Source organism: Theileria equi, assembly GCF_000342415.1.
Source record: "Theileria equi strain WA chromosome 2 map unlocalized gcontig_1105316255037, whole genome shotgun sequence".
Lineage (NCBI taxonomy): Eukaryota > Apicomplexa > Aconoidasida > Piroplasmida > Theileriidae > Theileria > Theileria equi.
The window spans coordinates 1,935,257-1,956,331 of record NW_004668230.1 but is presented as its reverse complement, the minus strand read 5'-3'; the positions used below and the strand labels follow the sequence as shown (position 1 = coordinate 1,956,331).

The 21,075-nt window shown below is 36.4% G+C and overlaps 11 protein-coding genes across 11 annotated transcripts, besides 1 other annotated feature; 6 read left to right on the top strand and 5 right to left on the bottom strand.

Moving 5' to 3' along the window:
• Positions 1–128: 128 nt before the first annotated feature.
• On the bottom strand, positions 129–4,676 carry BEWA_043790 (ABC transporter, ATP-binding protein domain containing protein; the record flags this gene model as incomplete). Its single annotated transcript, XM_004833733.1, has 1 exon — positions 129–4,676. One exon carries the CDS (start codon positions 4,674–4,676, stop codon positions 129–131), a length of 4,548 nt encoding a protein of 1,515 aa, XP_004833790.1.
• Positions 4,677–6,059: 1,383 nt separating this feature from the next.
• Positions 6,060–7,532, bottom strand: BEWA_043780 (methionyl-tRNA synthetase, putative; the record flags this gene model as incomplete). The annotated part of the gene is made up of 1 exon (XM_004833732.1): positions 6,060–7,532. The coding sequence occupies one exon, from the start codon at positions 7,530–7,532 to the stop codon at positions 6,060–6,062; it is 1,473 nt and encodes a 490-aa protein (XP_004833789.1).
• A 366-nt stretch (positions 7,533–7,898) lies between these two features.
• Positions 7,899–9,017, bottom strand: BEWA_043770 (conserved hypothetical protein; the record flags this gene model as incomplete). The annotated part of the gene is made up of 2 exons (XM_004833731.1): positions 7,899–8,081; positions 8,118–9,017. 2 exons carry the CDS (start codon positions 9,015–9,017, stop codon positions 7,899–7,901), a joined length of 1,083 nt encoding a protein of 360 aa, XP_004833788.1.
• A 233-nt stretch (positions 9,018–9,250) lies between these two features.
• Positions 9,251–10,788, bottom strand: BEWA_043760 (cysteine desulfurase, putative; the record flags this gene model as incomplete). The annotated part of the gene is made up of 5 exons (XM_004833730.1): positions 9,251–10,051; positions 10,086–10,200; positions 10,235–10,350; positions 10,385–10,462; positions 10,504–10,788. The coding sequence occupies 5 exons, from the start codon at positions 10,786–10,788 to the stop codon at positions 9,251–9,253; spliced, it is 1,395 nt and encodes a 464-aa protein (XP_004833787.1).
• A 305-nt stretch (positions 10,789–11,093) lies between these two features.
• Positions 11,094–12,839, top strand: BEWA_043750 (conserved hypothetical protein; the record flags this gene model as incomplete). The annotated part of the gene is made up of 6 exons (XM_004833729.1): positions 11,094–11,319; positions 11,359–11,517; positions 11,554–12,342; positions 12,379–12,498; positions 12,534–12,639; positions 12,674–12,839. The coding sequence occupies 6 exons, from the start codon at positions 11,094–11,096 to the stop codon at positions 12,837–12,839; spliced, it is 1,566 nt and encodes a 521-aa protein (XP_004833786.1).
• Positions 12,439–13,664, bottom strand: BEWA_043740 (translation elongation factor E1-F beta, putative). The gene is made up of 2 exons (XM_004833728.1): positions 13,329–13,664; positions 12,439–13,291 (listed from the first exon to the last, which is right to left on the bottom strand). The coding sequence occupies exons 1-2, from the start codon at positions 13,615–13,617 to the stop codon at positions 12,864–12,866; spliced, it is 717 nt and encodes a 238-aa protein (XP_004833785.1). The 5' UTR covers positions 13,618–13,664; the 3' UTR covers positions 12,439–12,863.
• A 452-nt stretch (positions 13,665–14,116) lies between these two features.
• Positions 14,117–14,142: a sequence feature (AT_rich).
• A 134-nt stretch (positions 14,143–14,276) lies between these two features.
• Positions 14,277–16,254, top strand: BEWA_043730 (Kinesin motor domain containing protein; the record flags this gene model as incomplete). The annotated part of the gene is made up of 3 exons (XM_004833727.1): positions 14,277–15,708; positions 15,747–16,060; positions 16,093–16,254. The coding sequence occupies 3 exons, from the start codon at positions 14,277–14,279 to the stop codon at positions 16,252–16,254; spliced, it is 1,908 nt and encodes a 635-aa protein (XP_004833784.1).
• A 37-nt stretch (positions 16,255–16,291) lies between these two features.
• BEWA_043720 (conserved hypothetical protein) lies at positions 16,292–17,195 on the top strand (the record flags this gene model as incomplete). Its single annotated transcript, XM_004833726.1, has 7 exons — positions 16,292–16,355; positions 16,398–16,456; positions 16,499–16,579; positions 16,620–16,654; positions 16,691–16,997; positions 17,036–17,107; positions 17,142–17,195. 7 exons carry the CDS (start codon positions 16,292–16,294, stop codon positions 17,193–17,195), a joined length of 672 nt encoding a protein of 223 aa, XP_004833783.1.
• A 143-nt stretch (positions 17,196–17,338) lies between these two features.
• BEWA_043710 (cyclophilin, putative) lies at positions 17,339–18,394 on the top strand (the record flags this gene model as incomplete). The annotated part of the gene is made up of 8 exons (XM_004833725.1): positions 17,339–17,461; positions 17,496–17,550; positions 17,629–17,705; positions 17,763–17,868; positions 17,904–17,998; positions 18,032–18,135; positions 18,175–18,253; positions 18,290–18,394. Exons 1-8 carry the CDS (start codon positions 17,384–17,386, stop codon positions 18,392–18,394), a joined length of 699 nt encoding a protein of 232 aa, XP_004833782.1. The 5' UTR covers positions 17,339–17,383.
• A 171-nt stretch (positions 18,395–18,565) lies between these two features.
• BEWA_043700 (mitochondrial phosphate carrier protein, putative) lies at positions 18,566–19,686 on the top strand (the record flags this gene model as incomplete). Its single annotated transcript, XM_004833724.1, has 5 exons — positions 18,566–19,114; positions 19,151–19,310; positions 19,348–19,438; positions 19,479–19,599; positions 19,639–19,686. The coding sequence occupies 5 exons, from the start codon at positions 18,566–18,568 to the stop codon at positions 19,684–19,686; spliced, it is 969 nt and encodes a 322-aa protein (XP_004833781.1).
• Positions 19,687–19,712: 26 nt separating this feature from the next.
• BEWA_043690 (ATP binding protein family member protein) lies at positions 19,713–21,013 on the top strand (the record flags this gene model as incomplete). The annotated part of the gene is made up of 11 exons (XM_004833723.1): positions 19,713–19,850; positions 19,898–19,994; positions 20,032–20,062; positions 20,099–20,195; positions 20,232–20,350; positions 20,388–20,490; positions 20,524–20,573; positions 20,610–20,700; positions 20,740–20,796; positions 20,827–20,904; positions 20,938–21,013. The coding sequence occupies exons 1-11, from the start codon at positions 19,771–19,773 to the stop codon at positions 21,011–21,013; spliced, it is 879 nt and encodes a 292-aa protein (XP_004833780.1). The 5' UTR covers positions 19,713–19,770.
• Between the last annotated feature and the right edge of the window lie 62 nt (positions 21,014–21,075).

The window sequence follows — 21,075 nt, the reverse complement described above, 5'->3', positions numbered from 1 at the left end:
TACAGTCATGTACATGCTGCATGCCTTATAAACATATGTATATAATCTAGCACAAATAGGAAATACGTGCCAACATGGCACAACCATGAACTTCAAATGTGATTCTTTAAAATAAAACATCTACTGCATTAATTTTCCTCTGAGATGCAGTCTTCTATAATTTTGGAGAGTGACCCAGTATCTACGATATCCTCAGTCTTGCAGGTCCTAATGAGAGAACCTTTGTGAAAAACCCAGACTGAGGTGCAGAAACGCAAGACACTCGAATCATGTGCTGCAATAAATGTTGTACAATGTTGAAAGTGGGTCTTTATGAGCTCATAAATGGGAGTCTCTGCAGTATTGTATGCTCCAAGTTCATCTTCTGGAGGTTCATCAACCAGGAGAACCTTGAAGAATTCCCTGTAGAGCACTAGTCTTGCTACTGATAGTGTACGTAATTGTGAGTTTGACAGTGCTGATCCATAGTCAATGTTCACATTATCTGCAGAAGAGGCATCATGTGGCTTTAAAGTAGGTCCATAGTACACTCTCTTGTAATACCTTGGCATATCCTTGTGGTAATGGTCAGGTATAATGACTGTGTCAAGGCCCTTGCCACCTGAGAGGTTCTCAACAAACTTGAGCAAGCCACAATTATCCAGGGCTGTATTAATATCAACATCTTCAAATAACATTCTAGGGTCAATGAATCTGCGAACTGTCCAGCCTCTGAATACAAATGGTAGTTGGGGTAGGACACCGATGATCTGCCTAGTCACATTCTTTGGCATATCATTTAAATCACAACCGTCTAGAAGGACAGAACCTTCTCTATTCTCTGCAAGGTTCTGGAGAACTGACAATAAGGTAGACTTCCCTGCGCCAGTTCTACCAATGACTCCAATAATGTCAGAAGTATTAGCCGAGCATGTAATATTCTTTAGAATAGCATACTTCATTCCTGTTTTTTTGTTAAAAATATGTACATTAACATTATCCAACTTTATCCTAGTTACACCTGGGATAGTGTACTTGGATACGTCAAGTATATTAACATGGTGGTTGAAAAATAATATTCTGAATCCGGAAAGGTTAATTGATCTTCTTGAAATGTAATCAAAACAACGTCTAGAAACAATTGAATTTTCAATATTACACAAAAATTCAGTGTTTCTTCCAACGCGATCTACAATGATATCCGTTCGATTTATATCCCTTTTTCTATCAAAAACTACCAGAGTATTGGGGGGTACAAAACTTTCAAATCTTCTTACAGACATTACGGACGATTCCAAATAAGAGTAGAGCCCCAAAAAATTAGAAAATGAGCTATTCAGACTGATAAATATAGAGTATGCCATACCATAGTAACCTATCCTAATCTCTGCACCAAAATACCTGGAACGAATAAGAGGAAAGAGGAGAATGAAAAGAGCCAATGGTGAAAATAAACATCTGAAAGCAATAGAACTACCTGTTATGATAGAGCGAGACAAATAATTGCAACGAAGATTGTAATCTACATGTTCTATCATATTATACACCAGTTCCCACTCCTTTTTAAAGCTCCGATAAAGCGGCAAACCAGAAATCGCCGACTCTATAACGGAATCCATCTGACAAAAAGACTCCAAGCGTGCAAACCCGATCTTTCTACATGCTTTAAAAAAGTATTGTGCAATTAATTTCAGAATGACAAGTAAAAGTATGATGACGAGTGGAGCAGACCAAGGTATCATAAAAAGAAGTGTGAGAAGATGTACGTTGGATTCTATCAGTGAAAGGCACGCTTCATGGATAAAATAACCAACCGAATTGTCAATAAACAGTGTATCCATATACAAGAATGTCAAAATAGCACTCAACGATTTCTTAATGTTGAGAACTGCTGAACTATTTGCGAAGAGAGAGTTGACACAATACTCATGGGTTTTACGTGAGACATTAAAAGACGCCTTGGCCATTGCAATAATGCGTAATAAAGCTCCAATCATAACAGCTTCAGAAATAACTGTAACCCATCCCAAAATTTTTGTACAATAAGACCTTATATCCTCAAGAGAAGTTACGTTTCCATCATACCCCCTTGTGTAATCTAGGACAGAATCAGAAATTCGAGAAGTAATAATGAATTTTGTATTATCCAATGTTGCAAAAATGATAGTTAAGACAAAGAATAATATAATGGGTAAACCAGCTGCACGGAAGTAAACCTTATAGGACCTTAAACTATCTTTTACAGATAACACATTATTACAATTATGCAAAGCCTGGGCTGTTGGTGATTCAGTATATTTTGATTCAACAATCTCTCTACGTTTACTACGGGAATAATCATCAGATAAACAATTCCTACGGATATAGTTTGACATAGTCTTAAGCTCAACTCTATAGTCAGAGATTTTTGCAACTTCTAGATCCCCAATTTTATTATCCGTAAATGACCTTAGCATGTTTTCATGCACAAGAGTTTTATTCCTCAATGTGTATATTGGAGCATCCGGGAATGAATCTGGTAACTCTGATGATACACAAGTGTCTAACACACGCTTAGTTATGGTAAGTACCGTAGCAGCATCTCTACCAGAAAGCAAACCTTTGCCATTATCAAACAAGTTTTTAAAGATGGTTCTTGCAACAAATGGGTCTAGTCCAGTGAAGCAGTCATCTATTACCACAAGGAATGAATGGTCAGATTCACTCTCTCTAGTTACCTTGCTAAAGATGAGGTAGGCATAGATGGCACGAGCAAGTCCAATTCTGACTCTCTGACCTCCACTGAGAGAGTAACCATGTTCAGAGATCTTACGCAGGTCACCTCCTTCCCAAGTCGATATGTCATGTTCAAGTTCAATAGCCTTCAGAACTGTGTTGTAGATATCCTCATCAAACCTGTGACCAAAGGTAATGTTAGCCCTGATGGTACCCTTTTGTAGCCATACTTCCTGAGAGGCATAGAATATTGGCATGTTGGTAGATAGAGGTAACACAGCCATTGATCCTTCAACAAGAGTCATGTCACCAAGGATAGCCTTGACAAAGTTGGTCTTACCAGAACCTTGAGCACCAGTAATGATGGCAAGGTCACCAGTATTGAGGACAAAGTCAAGGTTCCTAAGACAAGTAGTACCAGTATTGTCAAGAAGATCCTTCCTACTGTTGACCCATGCAAAAGAGGCCTTCTTAAACATCACAACTAGACCCTTTGGTAACGTCTTGTTCTTATCAGGTAGTGCCTCTGGCAAAGGATTCCTCCCAGTAAACTTGTTATCCTGTAAATAAAAGTTTGGTGAGCAAGTTCTGAAGAATAATTCAAGTCTTCTTGATGCGTTAATAGTAATCATTAAAAGTTCTAGTCTGAAGGATAAGGTATATAGTGGGCCAACTATTTTCATGATGATAAATATGGATGCCAATAGCCCCGAAGGGTCAATACTCTTTACATCGGTAGTATCCCTAACTTGGGTGACAAAGTCATTAACCAAAATGATGATATCCAAACAAGTGATCGCTGTAAATATAACCTTATTTATGAGCGATATAAAGAAACGGATGATGACGAGAAGTAGTTCATCATTTCTGGCCTCCGTAATAATATCGTGACCAATGTCATCAAGTGCCATCCTCTCAATCAAGTGTAAGCCAGATATAACTTCCTCAGATTTAGAAATCCTATTATCCCTAATTCCAATATAATATTTGAAAACAAAGCCATTAATAACTTCTACAAGGATCATACAGGTGACCAAAGATAAAGATACTATGAGAATAGTCATTGCCCTCATGTTGAATTGGCTACTGATAAGTATGAGTCCATACGTAAAGGTGGTCAAAAAGTCCACTAAACCAGAAGCACACTCAACTGCATATGGAATATAATGTGAATCATTTAGAACCAAGGCGTACATCTTTGGTGTGACTTCGTTGTTCTTGTAGCGTCTAGCAGGACACAGGAGAGGATTGTCTGTGCACGCATCCTCCCCGGAGCAATTGTGTATGATGCTCTTACAAGAGTTAGGACTATCGGAAAAGTTCAAAAATCTATTCCGTCTATAGCATAAACCGTGTTGAAATACAACTATGCGAAGTGTGGAATCCATTACTATCTGTAACCTTGAAACATAGTAGTTAATGTGATACATTCCAATATCTTTGACCAGTTCCATGAGAATAATGGATAGCGCAAGTAAGAGAAACGATAAAAATCCAAAGTGCCCTTCTGACAACAAATGAAGCAATCTATGAAGATATATAGCAACCCTAGTCCCTATGGCATTCATTACAACAACTGTAACTAATATGCCAACTAACCTTTTCCAAAAGGTCAAAACTATGGCTCTCCATAAGATGTATCTAACTGGTTTCTTATCATTATTTTCTTCTACTAGGGTCTCATATGCCTCCAGGCTTGCAATACCATCACTAATGTGCTTAGAAAGAATAGGCTGCCATATGAGAATCTGATCAGCCAGTGGGAGAGGGTGGAGCATATAAGGGTCCAAGTATCTTTCCGCCACTGTTTTTACCCATTTGTAGATCCATATGAAGAACACGAAGTTGAATATACCCTTGTCATCAAAATATCTATATTTCTTTCCATCCTGTGCAAGAGTCCTCCTTCTGACTGATTCGACTTCATCCGTCCAAAAGTGGTAACCTTGTACCAAGGAATCAAAGTCATCTCCATCATTCATCTTTCACAGAATAGTTTACTACCTGTGAAACTTCTGTTCGTACTGATTAAACATTAATGTGTTAAAGAATAAGTCATGGAGTATCCCGTGGACGCCCTGGAAGATCCATGATCGTATGTGTATCCTTCCAGTAGCAAAAATCCGCAACTAATAGGGAATGACTAAGATTAGGACTGCTCTGATCTATTCTCGTTATCAATAACAAAGGTGTTCCTAGTCCATAGTATGACCTGGTGTTCCCAAGTAGGCGACTTCAACCGGCGGATGGTGGCTTATAGGCCACTCCAAAACAAAATTCCGGGTGTAATATTTAAATAAATGAGACTTAACCTTCTAGGTGAAAAGGTCTCCAGAGAAAGTAACTGTTTTGGTACATTGAAGACCCCATTGAAGAATAAGCTCCGGTTTGTGCCAGAAAAAGAACCTTCATCACTTAATATTCCTGATACGAAATCTTTCAATACTAACTTGTTCATGGTCCATCCATCTGCGATGTGTTGACCGTAAAGACATCAGGGTAGCCTAGCCCTGTGACGCCAACTATACGGCTTAATCTCAACATTGGACCACCTATCCAGTACCACAAATATTCATACACTTTACCCGTTTGTGTTTTATCCCGGGAGACAGTTTATGGAGTCAGGTGTGCCAGTTAGTGTGATTTATGGGAGCATGTTTATGTCTCTCAGTATATGCTCTTCGTGGATAACTGATCCATGGGCGATAGTTTTACGTTTAGATGTACTTATGAATACTTCAATAATGTTACTCTAGTGACTAAAAATTATATTGCAAAATTTGTAGCATGTACTGCATCATTGTGTACTACCTCATTAAAACATCGTGAAATTGCCAATTTCCCTATTGAAATCATATATTATCTACTTGATAATGTTATAAATATAATCTTTGTGACTACTAACATGTAAAGGTATCCTATAAATCTCAGTGAAACTATAATCTACTGCAATAACTTATCATGCATGATCGTAATCAGTAGGGGACTATTCACACTCCTATAGCTTACACCATGGTGAACATCTTGATACTTTCCCTAAATAACACATGCAATTGAGTAATATCTTTAAACTTATGAATAAACCAAGTGGTTGTAACATTTGTTGAAATTCCCTAGGTAGAATAAAAGCACCCATGAATTCATCTATTAATATAATACATTAAATATCTCCTTAACTATTCTGTATCTGTTAATATTCTAGGTTAACTTTGCTGAATGTCTATAATCTCCATGCAGATCCGTTATAAATCATTATGTATAATAATTGATAATGAAGGAAACCTTGCTGGACAACTGGTTAAAAACTGCTAACTAGTTCTAACACTGATAAGTAGGTAAATGTAGGAGTGTAAGAATTACAAATTCTACTCATGCAACACTTTGGAGAATGCTTTTAGCGATAGGTCTAATTTTGTCCCCTCTACTAAATTATTAAAACTGTGAGACAGTGTTTTAACAGTCTTCTGCTCTGCATCCAATTGTGAAAATACCTTTTCACAAGACAAAGGAACAAGAGGTGCCAAAAAGTGAGATAAGAAATAAACTGACTCTAACAAAAGTCGGACATGACCTGCCTCTACAACAGATCCTGACAGGTGTCCTTCAAAGTGTTCTCTGCATTTTTTGAAAGCATCAATGGTTGTGAGTATAGCACTTCTGAAGTCAAAATCTGCAACAAACCCGACTACAGCTCTTGAAACTGCGATTGGTTCGAACGGCTTGGGTAGATCTTCCACCAGGGCAGGGACTTTGCCATCATGGTGTTTGTCAGCTAGGCTCAGTACATCATCCAACAGGCCACCTACATTCTCTACAACTTCTTCATTGTACATTTGACACATTTCACCAATGTCAAAACGCATGTCTTCGCCAAGAACGGAGTTTCTGATGATGTAATATCTCAGGGGTTCTACACCATAGTTATCCAGCAAATCAGCGGCGTTAATAACATTTCCAAGGGACTTGCTCATCTTTTGACCGTCAGGACCCAGAATAATTCCATGAGAAAATATTGTTGTTGGCAGGTCGAGATCCATAGCCAGTAACATACACGGAAGAATAACTGAGTGGAACCAAGAAATATCCTTTCCAATAAACTGGATGTCTATAGGCCATACAGACTTCTCATTGAAGTACTTAAAGCTCTCATAGTCTTTCAGTCCAGCTACCGTTGCGAAGTTGGACAAAGCATCAAACCAAACATATATGACATGTTTATCATCGCCAGGAACTGGAATTCCCCAAGAGAAACTTGTCCTGCTGATTGAAAGATCGTCTATTTTACCACTCTTCAACTTCTTCAGTATATCATCTCTAACATCTACAGGCATGATGAACTTTGGATGCGTCTCAATATGCTCAATTAGTTTCTCTCTATGGTTATCTAGCTTAAAGAAATAACTCGGTTCCTCAACTGGATTATACTTAACCTTAGAACATGGGTCACAGTAGTCTGTCAGTTTAGCTTCTTCCTCTGGGATGAATCTCTCCTCACGTACACTGTACCAACCTTTGAGTGTTCCAAGATAAATGTCACCCCTTTCTGCCACTTTCTTCCAACCATTCTGAGCAGATGTAATATGCCTCTCTTCCGTAGTCCTTATGAAATCATCATAAGAGATGAGTAGTCTTCCGTACATCTTCTTAAATTCGTTGGAGTTGTGTTCACATAGTTCCTCCACTATGACTCCCTGGGCGGCGGCAGTACTAGCGACCTTTTCTCCATGTTCGTCGGTTCCTGTGGTCATCAGGACCTTGCGTCCAAAAACCCGTTTATAACGTGCAACTACATCGCAACATATGGATTCGTAGGCATGACCAATATGTGGACAGCCCATTCACGTATGGAATAGCCGATGTGATGAAATACGGCTTATCCCTACCTCCACATGAAGAGACGGGGCAGCCACAGTGATCGTGTTTCACGCCAGTGTTATGTTCGCTCATCTTTAAACTATGATGAGAAGAAACTTTTGAGAAGACGAAACGAACTTGCTACTATAGCAGTAATAATAGACCTTCTTCCAATGGTAAGCTGGAAATTACTACCTAGAAGAATTTTTTTGAGAGGGTAAATTTCTGGGAAGTAATGGAAACGTTTCTCTTCTCTGGAATCGGGTTCATTGTCTCATGGGGATTTATATTTCTATAATTTTTATTTTCATTTTCCGACTATTCAAGAAAGTATACAGTGACAATTATCATTAAGATAAAGATATTGCTCCAGAAAGTTGTGATTTAAGCGTGAGTGCTTCGCTTTGAGTTATTCTTTTCTCATTTCTATATTTAGACAAAATGATTGATGCATATATTTGAGACTTTTTCTTTCCTTCTAGTGATAATGTATATTGAGAAGAGCATTCGTTTAAATATTTTACCAACCTTTTCTGTACAGACTTTTAGATATAAACTATTTACATTACCTCTAATTGCATAGATTTAACACAATGGAATTGTTTAATACCTTGAGCTAGAACCATAAAGTCTTTGATATCGTAGATTTCTAATGCGATAGAACACTTATTAAAGATGAGATATATGGAACGATAATGCTTTGGAGTGAAATAAGTTTTAGTCTGCCCATAAACATAACTTAGGAATCCTAGTAGTTTTATGGCTGTTTTAGAATCTATGAGCCCAACTATGATCTCTAACATATCACAAATCCCGCTGAATAGATCATAATGGTTGTAGTTAGATAAATGATAAATATGTGCCAAACTAACAATGTCCATCGGATTTAGACCACTTATATGGTTAACAAGAATGTGTCCACAAGAACCAAGTAGTGCCTCACTTCGAAATCCTCTATCCACAAATGATTCCAGGAGTTTTATTATAGTTTTTGGGTTTCCAGTGATTATGTTTTCAAGCGCATATTTGCTGTATATACGCCATAAATATAGATCACCTATTTTCATGCGACTCAAATACCTTAGTATTGAAGAAAATGAAACGATTTCTACTTTGTGATCTTCCAGGTCATCATTCAAAAGCCAAATTATAAGGTTTCCTAGATTCTCACTATAAAGCTTAGTTGCAGCCAAAGATTCACAAAGCCGTCCTATTTCTTTGAATGTCAAGGTTGAACCGTTAATAGGTAGTTCTAATGCACTTTTTATCACTAAAGCCTTAAAACTGGGATTTTTTTTGCTGTTTTGCATCATAGATATCATGTGTATGCAGGTGAGAAGTCGGTTGTAATCTGAGATTTTGTAACAAAATGGTATAATGGAGGTTATAATAACATTATTTTCAATTCCAAGTTTTAAAAGAATACTTAGTATTGTAGTGACATTAACATCATCTATAGCCTGTGGCATTTTATTAAGAACATAGAATAGTATGTATTCTATTTTTTGCCTGGAAATACCTTTTCTACCTAGTTTTAGCAGTGCTTTATTGAGATGTTTACTCCTGACCAATTTGCTGTTTACATGTAATAATGAATCTGATTCGTAATCGTTTAAAATTAGGCAGTTCCTAAAATATCCGATTGGAAAACTGGGCTTGGAAAAGTGTATTTTCGAGAGAGATATGAACCTCTTAAAACCATTCATTTTCCGCTTTTCAACAACTTCATGCAAGAAATAACTTCTTCTATAAAAATATCCACTTCTTTATAATTATTATACATCGCCAATGATACTCGTATCGTGTTATCTACCTTTGTATGTGCTTCATGTATCAGATGCGCACAGTGTTTGCCTGACCTAAGAGCTATTTTTCTGGATGCCAATAAGCATGAAAGGTCGAAGGAATTTATGTTATCTACAGAAAATGAAACAATTGGTGCACGCAGGGTGTTTGAATTAGGACCATGTATTCTGGTAAATCTTTGCAATTTTTCACAGAGGTATTTAACCAGCTCCCTTTCATGCGCACGTATTTTTTCTACTGTAACTTTATTAATAAAATCTAAAGCAGCACCAAACCCAATGGCTTGGGCTATTGGAGGAGTACCAGGTTCAAATTTGTAAGGTAAACCAAGGAATGCTGTGGCATCAAATGTTAAGTCTTGAATTGTACCACCACCTCCCTCACATGGGTCTAATGATTCTAATATATCCCTTTTTCCGTATAAGAATCCTATTCCAGTAGGCCCATACATCTTATGACTAGATCCCACGAGAAAATCGCAGTCTAGATCTCTTACATCCACAGTAATGTGAGCCAAAGTCTGGCACGCATCAACGAGGACTAAGGAATTATGTTTATGTGCAACTTCAATAATTTGCTTAATAGGTTGGATATTTCCCAAAACATTGGAAGTATGAGCTATAGACAAAAGTTTAACGTTGTAATTTTGAAATAGTGTCTCTAAATATTCCAAATTTATATTTCCATTATCACATATCTATATTGTTTTGTTTATTTACATTGTGTTTTACCTCAATAAATTTTATCTCGCATAGATTTTTATAGACAATTTGCCATGGAACTATATTACTATTATGTTCCGAAATAGGAAGCAAAATAACGTCGCCTTCTTTCAAAACTTTATTTCTGTGGACCTTGTTATTATAGATTTGGACGGTACCTTAGGATTTTTGCCACCAGATTGATTGAATTTGTGGCTCCACCTGTAAATATGATTTCATCTACATATTCAGCATTGATAAACTTTGCAACCTTCTCTCGTGATTTTTCGTATTCCTGATGTATCAAGTACAAATAGATTTCACCATACCAATGTGGCTCTTCTTGTTGAAGGATCCGGAGATCTGTTTATGTTTGAATAATAAGTGGAATAAAAATCAGAAATTGCCTAAAAGGCAGCATGTTTTGCAAATAATCAAATAAACTTACATTTATTACAGACTTTGGTTTGTGTGTACTTGCTGCATTGTCAAAATATATGAATTCATCAAATTCTTTATTATTCTGGTTTAGTATAGGAAAGTCCTTTCTCATTAAACCATCGACATATTGCTTATCATAGCAAAAATGTGGGAAAATGCGACGAAAATTTTCATTATAAATCGTATTGTTTATGAACGATGGCTCTAATCCACAGATATGTGTTACTTTGATACCAACACACAGGTCTTTTATGATGTAGACAAATAATATTGCGAGGATTCCATGGATCATTAGACAATTTTGTTCTCAAATACTGTTCTAAGAATCTTTACTGAATCCAAGTTGCAAACTAAGATACTGAAACTCATTTGCCCATCTAGCTATAGGGCAACACCTTGCAGATATTATAAGATGACAATATACCCATAGTTTACTTCTATTTATTGTACATTTATCAAAAATAGACTGTAAACAATGATTGTATTACTATTTTCATAGTCCATCTCTCAATTTGGACAATGCTCCCACCTTAAAGTTTCTAATGCAGTTTCCGATGTAATTTGTAACATAATAGCGCCTTAATGAATTTATAAACAATGTATATATTGAGAAACAAAGAATTCTACTTTTGTAGAAAGTATGTATACTCTAATATACGGAACTTTCCAAAAACACGGCAATTTTCTACCATGTTCGACACTATAAAAAACAGCTATAAGACAATGGAAATAAGAAAAGTTTCAATCCTTGAGAAAATCACAAAGTTCGACCTAGAAATTAAAAATGGGCTCACTCCAACCGAAATATATAATCAGTTTCCCTGTAAGTTGTCCATATTATTCCATAATGATGAATATTTAGTGGCATATAACACACATATAATACACAAGCGTGTGATGGAGTCACTTATAAGGCACTTACGGGATGTTTATATGATAAAGCCAACTGTGTTAAAAGCCCAGAATCCAGATTTACTACCATTCGATCCAACAGATTCACCAGATATGGTCATAAGTGCAGGTAATACCTTTTATGATTACGGTATAAGCTTTTTAGGTGGTGACGGAACCTTTTTGGAGGCTGCATCTCTGATACCACCTGAGCAATTGAGACCACGGCCCCTGTGGTTGGTTGGTTTAAATACGGATCCTGAGAGATCTCTAGGAACGCTCTGCATATCGTATTTTGATCGAAAGACTTTCTACCCATTTAGTTGTAATATACAGGATGACAAAACATTTGATTCCCCAGTCTATGATAATAATTGCAGATATAATTACACACGTCACGCTTCAAAAAAAATCCGGTTTAAAGATTTTACACTTGAAGAAAAATGGTTAAATGTAAGCCCTCACGAAATCGCAGCGATATCTCGTGCTTCGTTTGATCCGCATGAGGATTCCACAGTTGGTTCCGAAGCTAGGCAATTGCCAAAGCCGAGCGAATATGATAAAGATATTGATTTTGATACATATTCCATGACATATGATGAGTATGTCAGAACTATCTTGGACAAGTTGTTGGTTCACCGTTCATTGGATCCTATTTATCGTCAAAGGATCAGACTAAAGTTATTCAAGAGAAATTCGAATTTTGGCACCTCAGCATCATTGAGAGCTAATCATACATCTATTGAGAACGCATTATTTTCTGAAGCTAGTTCAAATTTTAGCTATGATGATTTGAAGACGGGTCATTCAGTTACCAATCCTTCTTTTCCTCATGGGATAGTTAATGACGTAATGATTGCAGACAAATTTTTTGGCAAAACCTTTTACGCCCTAATTCAAATTGATGATCTACCCATAAAGCGTGTTAAAAGCAGTGGTGTTCTAATTACTACTGGTATTTTCAAATTTATTGTAAGTCATGAATTAACAGGAACTGGATCGACTGCATGGGCATATAATATATGCAAAACAAACTTTACTAGGGGTTCCAGTATCATTCAGTGTCTTCTGGATCACCCATCGATTCCAAAGGACTTTGCCTCAAAAATAGGTAAGAGGCAGATGATGTTTATATTTTATTTATAGACAACAACGTTGTTAATGAGGTCGTCAATTGTTACAATGAAAAGTTAAAGATGGACCCCTCGAAAGATCTTTTACGATGTATTATTAGGGAAGAGATTAGCGATAAGTAGGTGGTATTTATATTGATATTGCCATATTAGGGCAACGGAAGACGCTTCAATGTATACAGGGAAGCAAGTCAAGGTTCTTGCCCTAGCTAAGGATGCCGTTGTATGTATAGACGGTTCAAAGACTATAGGCCTAGATTATGGCGATGTAGTAGTTTTCAAGACTTTTGAAACTGACATTATTTGGTCTTGTATCTAATTGTAAAAATATCCTTCATACATTTTAGAGTTTGTTGAATGAAACAATAGTAGCGGATTGTACTAGTCCGAATAGTTCATCCTCATCTTCGTCGTCGTCTTCTTCTTCTCTCTTGCTTAACAAGGCCTTTTGCTCATCAGTAAGTCCGAGACCTTCGATGAGTTCTATGATTTCATTGGTGTTTACAAGGTCATCAACAATTGTGCATATAACCTGCAGTTTCTCAATACCGTAGGCCAATGGGATCTTAGTGTATGCTTCACCCCAAGTCAAGCCTTCCATTTTGATATCCCTAACCAATTTTAGAACTTCATCCAAGTTTGTTTCAATGCTAGCGGGTTCGATGTGAATTACGAGGGATGATTTGGCAACTTCCTTCTTCTTGGTCTTTGCCGCTTTCATGGCGGCCATTTTCTTTGCAAGGGCATCATCTTCTTCCTCCTCCTCATCACCTGTTAAGAAATTCAGATAATAGATGATATAACTTACCGAAAAGATCAATATCATCAGGCTTGTTTTCTTCCTCAACCTTGAATACACCCTGGGGAAGGTCGGCAGGTGGACTCTTAACCCATGTGGCTACGTGCTTATACCAACGATGAACGTTTGGGTGAGTTTCATTGCCTGGTGCCTTTCCAAGCTTTTTGAAAACAGCGACATCATCAGATGTGGCACACTTAACACCGCCAACAAATGAGTGGTAGGACAAGAATTTATCCAAGTTATCCAAGCCTGTGGGTGTAGCTACAGTCAAGATATCAACCTTCAAATCAGCCATTTTAAACAACACTTTCACAAACAGCTTCCAGAAAAGAGATTTTGTGTGATGGTCTCGCAATTGGAAACATCCTAACGTATTGGTGGGGATTCCATTTTCATGTTGATTCCGAATTTCTTCTGAATAACACTGTGTCGATAAGACTATTAGTATCTGTGAACTACATCTTTATTAGCTGTATTAGGTTTATCTTGGCTAACTATATACCAAGACCAAATCAAAGATGTGTTTAAATGTTGTTTTTTAAGTTAACCAGCCTATAGACCTTTTGCATTTTGTATATTTTTGAAAACTTATCTCCTGTAAATCTTAGTTCGTCTGTACATTTCAAACTTTGTCTCCAGTTCTGATCCGATTCCTCCTATCATATCTCCATTTGATTATAATCCTTGGAACTCTAGCTTTTGCAAGTCGGACTAATCAGTGGACAGAATAAAACAGCCTTCCACATGTGATTTTGAACCTTTTGTCCACACATTGACGTAGATAGCAGGCTCCGAATTAATTTAAATATTAATATATTATCTTTGTGTTTTAATTTTTTAGTTTATAGCTTACACATATCGAAATAATATTTGTGGTTATAACACCCATATATTATGAGTATCTACTGACCCGCATAGCTCATTTGGCAATGTTGTTTGCTAACGATCATGAAAATGACCAAAAGAAAACTGGAATCGCAGGAATACTCACAAAATGACTCTGACAGTTTACAAAATTCTCTTTCTGTTACTTTTTCAGCGGATCATAGATCAAAACAGTGCTGCAACTCAACAAAATGTGATGATAATACGTCAGCTACAGATTCAGAGCATTTGGGTACCATAAGCGACACATATTCCTCAATTTCAAGAAATAGTACTAATGACAGCTTATCTATGGAGAATTGTAATAAGTTGAGTGGAAAATATATTGAGAAGAAGCCAAATGCCAACGGTGTTGTTAAACAGATATATTATATTGATGATACTTACAATACTTCACAATTACATACACAACAAGATGATTCCCAAATTTTAAGTTCAATGTGTGATCGTCTAACTCCTTCTAGGAGAGCTGACTACATTCACACATTGCTCTCTGGACGGGATAACGACATCTTGAACAGCTCAAGAGATACAATATCTCCACATCAAGATATATCCCAAGACTTAAATGATTTACATCATAGTAGCGGTCCTGAATATGAATCCACAAAAAACATATCTGCAAAGTTAGGTGATGTTACAACTGAGCAGGAAGAAGAAAATCTAAATAATCTTACTATAGGAAGTTTGGATAGACAAACTGCTGATTTTACTGTGAAAATTAGTTTCAATGTGCCGCTTGCAGATATTGATATCGATTGTTATGCGAATGCCATTATTGATTCACATCAAAAATCAATAGCAAAAATGAATTACACCAAAAAAGAGAAAAACAACAATATACGGGTTGTTGTAAGAACTCATCCTTCCAAAGATACCTCTGGAATTATAAAGTGTGAAGGGAATACGATACAAATTTTAAAACCAGGTGATGGAAAAAGTGTTTTCAAGTCACAACATCCAAAGGTGTATGAATATGAATTTGATGCTGTTTTCGGAGAAAATTCCACTCAAGATGATGTTTACAAAGATACATGTAAAGATTTGCTTCCCACGTTATTTGAGGGGCGTACTGTTACTGTGTTTGCCTATGGAAGCACAGGTACAGGCAAAACATTTACAATGATGGGAGATGATAGCAATATGGGTATTATTCAGTTATCAATTTCTGATTTGTTCACAATGAAGCGAAGTTATCATAAGGACATTACAATACAATTTTCATACATTGAAGTTTACAACGAAAATATTTATGACTTGCTAAACAATGTGGATAAAGGTTTAGAGCTCCAAGAGGATAGTAATAAAGTTAATGTTCAAGGCCTCTCTCTTGTTACAGTTGATGATGAAGAGTCTGTTCTTCAGCTTATTGCAAAAGGGAACAGGCATCGCAAAATACATATGACCAATGCTAATAGACATTCCAGTAGATCTCACGCAATTATTCAGTTTTATCTTAATTCGGATTTTTCATCGAAATTAACATTTATAGATTTAGCAGGTTAAATATTTATAAACTTACCTCTCATTTTACTTTAGGATCAGAGAGACTAAAGCTAACAAGTAATGTTGGTGATAGACTTAAGGAGGCGTCCTACATAAACCAATCACTTTTAGCACTCATTAATTGTATCAATTCACTATCTGAAAAGGGAAATGGTAGATTAAAGGTAAAATATCGCGACAGTAAACTCACACATTTGCTCAAAAATTCCCTGTACGGAGATTCTTTCATAGTGATGATTGCTCTAGTCCATCCAGATTTGTGTTTTTTTCACGATTCATACAACACACTCAAGTATGCTTTAAGAGCTAAAAACATCGAGTTTGTCCCGACTTCATCAGATATAAAGGTATTTTATTACTCGTGATTATTATTTGTTAGGTCAATAAGGAGCGTGGAGTCAGGGGAGCACTGAGAGAAAGCCTACACATCATTAGGATACTACGTTCTTTTATAAGAGAGGAAGATTGTAATACTATAAGGGATAATATTTCCCAATCAGATCTTGTTGGTTCTTCAACCTTTGTAGATTTATTGACATAGTTTTACACCATGTCATTTGTAATTAGTTTTAATTAAAATGTCAGATTTACGATATATTGGTCATTTCTCTTTAGATTTTTTCAACAATAAAGTTATTCAAGGTTAGATTCTGAGTGTATCACGTATTTCATCTTCGTATGCAGCTACAATTGATAAATGTGCTGAAAAGTTTGATTCTAGAATACTGGATGCTATTAAACAGGTATTTAACCGATGTACATACTAACCTTGATTTGTATTTCAGAGTTGGATTGAAAATTTGAACAAGCGTCTTAACGCTGTTAAAACTGAGACAGACGCAAAAATACCAAGGACTTCTTCTTTTGTAAGTGATCTTTACAATTATATTTAATCTTTTAATTCAGATTCAGGATTCTTTTGAGTCAAAAAGTGAGAATGTGTAGGTTTTATTACAGAGTTTCATTTCCACTTGCAGCCATGATAGGGAGAGCTCTTCAGACGATGAATTTCTCGATGCGGACGTGGAATCTGTGACCGTTTCTGATTTGAAATCACTTCCTCAAGATACTCACGTTGAGACTCCTATAGCAAAGTCAGAGCGCACAGAGGCCATATTTGCATCAGAAACAAAAGAAGATAGCAATAAGGAAGTGGAAAGTGATCCAAAGAGCACTAGGGACGACAAAAACGTGGATGACAGTGATGTTAGTTTCTCAGATGTGAGTGACTTGGAAGATCAAGAACCAGAATCACAAGATATGATAATAGGAATACTTGATAAGGTATGTCTTTGATTCAGAATTGTTCACAACGCACTCAGATCACAAGGCCTAGTAGCAAAAAATTTGGACCACCTCTATGGAAACTCAAACTTAAACACGGAATTATGCAGGTTAGTAGCTGTTATATAACACGAATGCGCCTAGATTAACGATGTTGAAATCCCATTTGATTCACTTCAAGGAGAATTTGAATTCTAATAATTCATTGGGATGGGATAAATTATTATATAATCAGTACAAATATCTATTTTAAATTATTTTACCATGTGATGATAATTAGTGAATAAAATCTTGGTCTATACCCCTAATTAAAGTATATTGTGTGGCTTCAATCTTCCGTTAGTTGATAGACAACTATTGTTTGGAAATGTAGATTGTTAGTTATAATGATAAAGGTACCAAATCCGCGTGTATTCTTTGATATATCAATAGGTGGCCGAAATTGTGGCCGTATGGTATTTGAGGTGAGATTTTTAATTGAACATAGCCAACATACAGCTTTTTATGGATAAACTACCATATACATGTGAAAACTTTCGCTGTTTGTGTACAGGTTACTTGTATTTACATGTGTATCACCCATCGAAGACAGCATCTATACTGAATCCTTGTTTGATATCGTTTTATACAGGTGAAACCGGCCTAGGATATTACCTACGCCCTAGGTGGTACAAGTTTACTCCAATTCATCGCATAGTTTCGGGATTTGTTAGTTTGCTTATATGGATCTTGCATGTGTATAAGCATTTCTAATCTAACCTATAGATCTGCCAAGGTGGCAATTTCAATACGGGAAATTCTTATGGAGGAGAATCTATCTACGGTCAATATATGCGCGATGAATCATACGCATACACACATTCCAAGAGGGGTATTTGTGATTGTTCTCATGCTTCGTATGCATAGGTGTTTTGGGAATGTGTAAGACTAGATATAAAAATTCCAACGGATCGCAGTTTTATATTACTTTTAAGCCATGTTCTTTTTTGGATAATAAGATGGTAAGTATGCTCTTTTGATCCACAATATTAAAGGTGGTGTTTGGTCATTTAGAATATGGAGAAGAAGTCTTGAGTGCCATAGAGAAGCAGGGAACTATTTTGGGCCATCCTAAGCGCCATGTGAAGATCTTCAATTGGTATGTTAACCGTATAGACTACCAAACTATCTATCGTAGCGGAGAAATACCATTAGACACTATCTATGATCCTAACATAGGTAATGTGGTACATAACCCTAAGTTTATCGCAAGAACGGTATGAATACAAGTCATGATTTACGCTGCTTCTTAGGATATAGAAAAGCCATTGTTTCAGGAAGATCAATATAATCTGGAGCAGTCATACAAGCGGATTATACCTGATGAAATTTACAAACGCGCTAACTTTGGCTTTTAAACGGGCGCATTCATAAGAAAATACTCATTTCTACAATATAAAGATGAACATTATATATTGTTCGTGTAATATTTGGAGTGACGTTCATGGATTATTGTTTTTGCTTGGTATGTGGATACTTGTTATAGGGTGGAAGGTTATAGCTTAGAATCTATTGTTTCGCAACTCAAAATGACCAAAAGTGACTGGGATCCACGTGTTAGTTCTCCTATTTCTAGGATACCTCATCCTATGGTACACGATGCATCCTACTACGCTAAATGTATGTTAGGAGGCGTATTATCTTGTGGAATAACTCATACCTTGGTAACTCCACTAGATGTCACCAAATGTAAGATGCAAACGAATCCACAAGTATACAAGGGGCTTTTGTCTGGTCTGGGACTCATACTAAGACAGGAAGGCGCAGGTGGATTGGTTAAGGGGTGGCGTCCCACTCTCGTTGGTTATTCTCTTCAGGGATTGGGTAAATTCGGCCTTTATGAGTTTTTCAAAGACTTTTATGCAAGAAAGATCGGAGAAGAGAACGCAGCCAAATACAAGGGAACTATGTGGTTGGCAGCTTCTGCTTCCGCTGAAGTTTTTGCTGATATCATGCTTTGTCCTATGGAAATGGTAAAAGTTAAGGTCCAGACCGCGCCGTTGAATGAGAAATGGCCGACAAGCTTGCTTGGAGCTACTTCAAAGATGTATGCAGTTAGAGCGGATTCTAAATTTCCAGTAAGTAAAAAGTTTATAATAGACATGAATCTTTAGTTTGGAAGCTTGAGACCTCTTCTCAGCCGTCAAGTACCCTATACTATGGCAAAATTCTACTTCTTTGAAAAGGTTGTACAGCTTTTCTACGATCACATTTTTACCAAACCAAAGAACGAATACTCTAAACAGACACAACTTGGAATCACATTTGCGTCAGGTACGTTCCGTTTTTTTTGTTTCATATGTTTGTCCAGGATATTTGGCTGGAATTATTTGTGCTGTTGTTTCGCATCCCGCCGACACTCTTGTTTCTCAAATGGGAAAAGCCGAGAACAAAGGCAAAGGGTAAAACATTATATAATATTCATTTGTATAACATAAACAGATTTGGACAAATGGCCAAAGAAGTTGGTGCATTTAATTTGTTTACTCGCGGTTTGGGTACTAGGGTGATTATGATTGGCACACTTACTGGCTTACAATGGTGGATTTATGATACTTTCAAGGTTTGATCACACATTTGTCTTTTAATGTTATTTATGCAGTCATTCATGGGCATGGGAACGAGTGGGGGTGGTTCCACCAAGAAATAGATCTTCTACCTGGATAGTTAATTTTTGGTCTTTATATTTCGTTTTATATTATTCATGTGAGTTAGAGTTGTCTAGTATATCGCCATGGGTGACTCTGTAGACTCTCTCCTTGATAGGCCAGTGGCTTCCAAGGGGAGAAAGACGCTAGCGATCGTTGTAATAGGGTATATTCTTTTAATCCTTTCCTATTAGCACAAACAAAACATTATAGGATGGCTGGAAGTGGAAAGACATGCTATGTGCGCAAACTGATTGAGAAATTGAAGACTGTGGGCAAAAAGGTTTATTCAATCAATTTGGATCCTGCTGTAAGTTTCCTTTTTTCCTTATTATTAATATGTTTAGGTTGTAAAAGTTCATTATAAGCCGAATATAGGTAATTAAAATCGTTGAATGTTATAAAATTGTCCAGATATTCGTGATTCTATAGATTATAGAGATATTATGAAAAAGTATAACCTAGGCCCTAATGGAGCAATCATGACATCTTTGAATCTTTTCGTTACTAGGTAGGTTTTGATTTTTTGCTCTCATTTTGCTTATAGATTTGATAAAATTTTGGAAATTTTGGATCGTAGATCCGATACATTGGATTACATAGTTATTGATACACCTGGACAGATTGAAGTTTTTAATTGGTCTGCTAGTGGGACAATTATTTTGGGTTTGTACATTTGTCTTTCGAATATAAATTTTCGTAGAATCTCTCTCTTCTTCCTTCCCAACAGCAGTTAATTATTTAATAGACACGACTAGATCTATGAATCCAGTGACATTCATGACGAATATGATTTACGCCTGCAGGTTTGCTTAATTACAGCATTAAAATTATTGCAGTGTGATGTACAAATGTCAACTGCCATTTATCGCATGTTTTAATAAAATAGGTAAAATACTCGTTTAGTAAATATTTATACTTACAGATGTAAATAGATATGAGATTTGCTTGGAATGGATGCATGACTATGATCAGTTTTATGAATCCGTGATGAAGGATGATTCATACATGGCAACGTTTGTCCATTTATTGTAGAATCTAACAAGTTTATTTAGCTTCAGTAGATCGTGTGCACTAATGTTGAATGAATTTTATTACAACCTTACGGTAAGGTTGTTATATCTTTAATTTTCCTAGTGTAGTGGAATCTCGTCAATGACCGGTGAGGGATTTGATGAACATATAAAAACGCTGGATGAGTGTATACATCAATATAAAAGGTATTTGTTTCGCATGTATTATCTTGTTTTCAGAATATATTTGCCGTGGCTGGAAAAAAAACGTATTATGAATAGCAGGGTCAACAAAGGATTACCTCCGGAAGAATAGTAGTTACACATTTGGAGAAATGACTCCGAATTCCAATACTAAATACATTTAAAAAATGTACA

What these genes read in the sequence shown, in the direction of transcription:
- BEWA_043740 (XM_004833728.1), bottom strand. Translation starts at nt 13,617, where the DNA reads ATGGCTGATTTGAAGGTTGATATCTTGACTGTAGCTACACCCACAGGC. An exon ending in TGATGATATTGATCTTTTCG is followed by an intron (nt 13,292 to 13,328) that starts GTAAGTTATATC and finishes ATTTCTTAACAG; the next exon opens with GTGATGAGGAGGAGGAAGAA.